Consider the following 4952-nt stretch of genomic DNA (forward strand, 5'->3'; position numbering starts at 1 on the left):
AGGGCCCCCCCCCCCCCCCCCCCCGCGGCAGGTAGGGGCGCTTATGGCCGTCGCAGTTGGGCGTGGACTCAGGGATGTTGTCGTGCCCAGGCACTTGTGTGTGCGGCTGGGCGAGTGCGGTAGTGCAGTGATGCTCCTCGTTTGCTGCTACAGAGGTGCGTGTAGTGGACTTTCCGAGCATCAACCGAGCAATCAACATAAGACGGCCTGATGTTCTCCTTGTCGCGCGAGGGCGCTGTCCTAAAGATCAAAGTGAAATAAACTAGAAGTCACAACTTGGCATCGCATTTGGTGTCACTAAGCACGCGTATGTGCTCGGTGAGCTCTGCGTGAAAACAAAAGTCTTTGGTTGCAAGGCTATTTGCCTATGATTGCGGCGATTGCGCACGTCGTCCATCCTCCGCCGCCACTCCTTTGCGTGCGCCACTGTACTGGCAACCTTCTGCGCGTAATCACCGGGATGCCCCATGACATCATCATCAATAGCAGTTCCAAGTGAGCTAGGCGCTGACGCATGTTGTCGGGAGGAAAAACCTCTGGTTAATCGATCGGCAGCTGCAACTTGCCTTTGGCCTGGCATGGGTAGCGGTTTGCGCTCAACAAGAGACGCTGCTTTCCCTGGAAATGCCTCTGTACTATTCCTGCGAAAAGGATCGCCCCAGGGAACTCGCCCATCTTTGGTGTCGCGCCCACTGTCGTTCAAGGGTGGCAGTGTCTCAGCAAAATCAAGAGCAGAACCACGACTTTGTCGAAGGGGACAAGAGAGACGTTTGATGCGCTTTTCATCTTGTGCAAACACGTATGTAGTGAGCGCTTTGTAGTTTGGTACGTGATGCTCACGGTTTCGGACCTTGCTTGGAATGGGGTAAATCCGGTCGAAATCGGTCAATAATCTCCCTTCCATTTCTACATCGCTGTCAGTCGCCGTCTCGTCTTCATCTTTTTGCGTCTTGAACAGGCGCACATCACCTGTTGCTTTATTTTTGTTCAATGTGATTTTACAGCTGCTTGTGTCATCATCATTTTTACTTGCTCTGATCTCTGTCTCACCAGCCTCTACCATCACGTATTTTCTTTCTACAAGACGCACGAGCTTTTCTTCCCTGCCAACATACTTTCGTAGAAGTGCATCAACCTTGTTCACCTTCTCCGGTGCATGACGTCGTAGGATCGTTTCTATGCGCCGTCGAGTTGATGCGGCTAAGGTCGCTGCTCCTGCCACTGTTGTTGTAGCCGCCGTCGCCATGGCCGTCGTCGCCCCTCCTTGTGTAGGCGTGTTACCACCCCATGACTGGCTATTGTATAAACGTTCCTCCGCCTTACAGCGCTGTGCCTGCTCATAAATAAAACGGTCGTGTGGCTTGGCTTTCACTATTGATATAGTCTGCTCAATAACACGAGATTTGATGTTTTGATCCAGAGGTGAGTCAGTCGCAAACGAGGGAAGATGATTCACCTCGACTAGCCACGGTTTTAGTGCGTGGTCGATAATAATATCCACACCCAAAACCTCAAAACAACGAGAACCTTCAACGACGCGTTGGCGGGTCGATTGCGAAGCCTCTGCTGCATCTGTTGCCAGAACAGACCCACCATCCTTATATTGCGCCCTTCGATCCTGACCACCAGTGTCTTTGAAGAAAATAGACTCATATTCTCGCACTAGCGTGGGCAAGATTGAAACAATGACCTTCACCGACATGGTGCCCATACGCCACCAGAGAGCATCGGCCTTAGCTTGGCCTTTCTCAGCAGCAATATAGTCCATGAACCAGCGCAAAGAACGCTTCGAGCCCACATTACCTGCATACGCATTTTCATTAGTTTGGAAATTCTCGTTGTGTTTGTTGATTGCATAATTTGTAAGGTGCATGCACCGCATGGCAACATTCTCCGCATTTGGTTTGAGGTACTCCTCTGTGCACAATCGCACGAGACCATCATGAAAAAGATACATGCGTAGTGGCTTGCAACTTGTCATCAACACGTAAAGGCGCAGATCGAATTTGTATCCATCAATCAAAAATGGTTTTCGTATATAGTGCTGGGCCACAACTTGTTCTAGCGGAGAAATACTCTCAAAGGCTTGGGTTAAAAAAATCCCACGACCCTGACAACCAGAGTCTGGTTTGACGATGTAAAAACGCGACGAGCGTCCCATAGAATCGAATTGAGCTCGGAAATCTGCCAACTCTAAAGGAAGCACCCAGGTTCGAGGATAAAAGCTGTATTCTTTTGGAAACTCACGACGCATCTTCTCGAGATTCTGAGCCAGACGATTTTTCCTTGCAATATTACTCATTCCAGGAAAGTGATTTATTCTTTGCCACGGCCGTAACTTACTCATGCGCTCACCAATATTGGCGACGTCTATCCAATACACATTGCACAAATCACATTCAGGGTCTTCTGGTAAATCTTTTTCGTGCCCACGTTCACGCGCACATATTATCCGCCAACCAAGATCCTGGGCAGCTTCAATGATGCAGTCATACCTAAGCCGGAAGATCATCGAATAACCATATCTTCGACGCCGTCTTCCTGTGATAGGGTGGCCAGTTACTTGCACTCGGCAGCGCAAAACAATATCTCGTCGCTGTTGTTACGTCGTCGTCGCCTTCGTGAACCTCGTTTGTGCGTCAGCCGTTTCGGGATATTGCACTTCGCTGAACTCATTTGTAATCAAACCGTCTACAAATGAGGTTGGCGCTCCCAAATATTATATACAGATCAAATATCTCCAGCTGGGTCTCTACTATGCACGGGTCTAAAGTCGTGCTGGCGCTTCCCCGGGGGCTCCAGTGCACTGGGAAGCCGATCCGATGGGCAGCGCCCGACTTTGACGGCCGCGTTCGGCGGCTCGGTCCGCCGGTAGGAAGTTAGGACAGTTTATTAGCCCCCCAGGGGGTGTTTTGGCGCCGACAATAATCACTGTTCGTGACTACCCAGAAAGTCCAGTCGATCAATGGTTTATTAGTCGACTCATGAGCTGTTAAAGAACCGTTGATTCGACTGAGCGGAGGGGGAGATCTAGCGGGGCCATCCTGCCTTCGTATATTAAAATAACCTCGCTGGCAGTTTATCTGCCAGTGTGCGGTACCGTGCCCGACCCGAGTCTACGAGAGCAGCCTCCCTCTTAAGTCAGCTCCAGCACCCACTTAAACTGCCCTTAACAGAGAGGTTCCCCAAACGTCCCCCCAGCCGGGACGTTTCACCTGACTTGCAGTCAGGCACTTTCGCGCTACGGAGAGCGCTTAGCGCTTAACATTTCCCATAGTTTCATATCTTATATCGTTTTTATATCACTTGCGCATAACGACCACGAGCCTATCTTAATGCCTCTTACCTTCGTCGAAAGCCGTCGTGTTGTAGCGATAATAGAAGAAACTATAGGAAAACTAACGTTTCTAGAATCAATAACGCCCGATGTTCTTCAGCATCGGGATGAGTTATCCAAATTCGTGGGTGATGAAATTTCTCGCATCATACTCGAACAACGCCAGTTGGAACAACGCTACGAATACTTGATAGCGCAGCGTGGGGCGCTGAAAGGTTTGGCCAACAAATCAAAATATAAAGAAGTGCAGAGTGAGATTCAAGACGTTTCACGTGCTCTTCGAGAATCGACCAAAAACCTTTGCAGAAACTTGAAGGATAATCCTAACATTTCTGGCAACCTACTAAAAATCCAACGCGAGAGACTAGATTTGATAGACATTTTGAGAACAACTTTACACGAGGTGCATTGGCAAATTTCCTGTTCAACTGATATTGTATTTATCTAGGTCAGTGAAAAGGGTTGTTTTACGACACTCACGTGCAAAGTGTCCGAAGACAAGGCTGAGCAAGATCGACTCAACACCATCATTCAGCGAGAACGCGAGATGTCCGAGGCTGTCAAACAGTATGATCGTGATTTGAACCTAGAAAGGATCGAACATCAAAGACAAGTTACAGAGCAGCAAAATGCTATCATGCTGTTGAAGCAGCAACTTCAGTCAGTTCGATGTAAAACGGCGATGGACGCGAAATACTATCGGAAGGAGGCACATGCGCGAACATGTTCAGTTGCTAGAACATGCCGCCAAGCAGAGAGGTCGCAGGAGATGAAGACGAACGAACTTGAAAGACGACATGAAGTTGAACAGAATGTGCATCACACAACAGTCGAGTTTCTTAAGATTAAGCAACAGCAACTCGCGAATGACTTGTCACTTTGGGAAGAGAAATATGAGTCAGATTATCGTGAACTTGAAATTGAGTTTGAGCGACTGACTCAGGAACGGGTTGCTAATTTGGAACGTTTGACATTCCTTAAAAAACGGCGCGATACTGAGCTCGAGCAGGAACGCGTCATTCGAGAGAAGGCAGCACGACAGAATGAATTGGATCGCTTCCGACTCGCCGAGACGCACAAGAAGCATGGTGCGGCCCTCATAATCCAAACGGCAGTACGGTCATTTCTACAAAGAAAAGCAGAGGATGACGCGCGCCGTGCTGCAGACAAAAAGAAGAAAAAGGGTGGGAAGAAAAAGAAATAATCAGGGTCAACTCTCTCGAGACCTACCCCTGTTTGCTGAGAAACAGAATCTCGCCCTTGGCTACATGGCCTCGCAGGGGCAGCTGCGGGAGTCACGAGGACTAACCTACCGGCAGAATGCCAGGGAGGGGGGACCTCAGTTACTTCGTGGTAGGAAAAAGGAGAAAGGAAGCGCCCTTTCTCCGAAGGCCAGAGGAAGGAAGACCCGGCCCAAGACAAATGAAGAGCAGCCAATCCCAACTAGGATTGCATGCTATCCTGATTCTTGTCCAGTGGTGTTCCTCTCCTTTCTTGCCATCGTACGATGTATATTATACTAACCTCGCTGGCAGTTAGCCTGTGCCTAAGTGGTTACGACCATGGTCGCCGCCACCCGGATCTACACTCAACCCCCCCCCCCCCCCCCCCTNNA

At 49.5% G+C, this 4952-nt stretch overlaps 1 protein-coding gene across 1 annotated transcript; it reads right to left on the reverse strand.

Annotated features, from left to right (window-relative positions):
- Window positions 1-1288: 1288 nt before the first annotated feature.
- On the reverse strand, window positions 1289-2401 carry AURANDRAFT_1640 (hypothetical protein; the record flags this gene model as incomplete). The annotated part of the gene is made up of 2 exons (XM_009042314.1): window positions 1289-1527; window positions 1624-2401. Coding segments are annotated over 2 exons (1017 nt in total), but the record flags the coding sequence as incomplete, so codon positions are not given.
- Between the last annotated feature and the right edge of the window lie 2551 nt (window positions 2402-4952).

The sequence above is a fragment of the Aureococcus anophagefferens genome (assembly GCF_000186865.1).
Source record: "Aureococcus anophagefferens unplaced genomic scaffold AURANscaffold_30, whole genome shotgun sequence".
In the NCBI taxonomy this organism is placed as follows: domain Eukaryota; class Pelagophyceae; order Pelagomonadales; family Pelagomonadaceae; genus Aureococcus; species Aureococcus anophagefferens.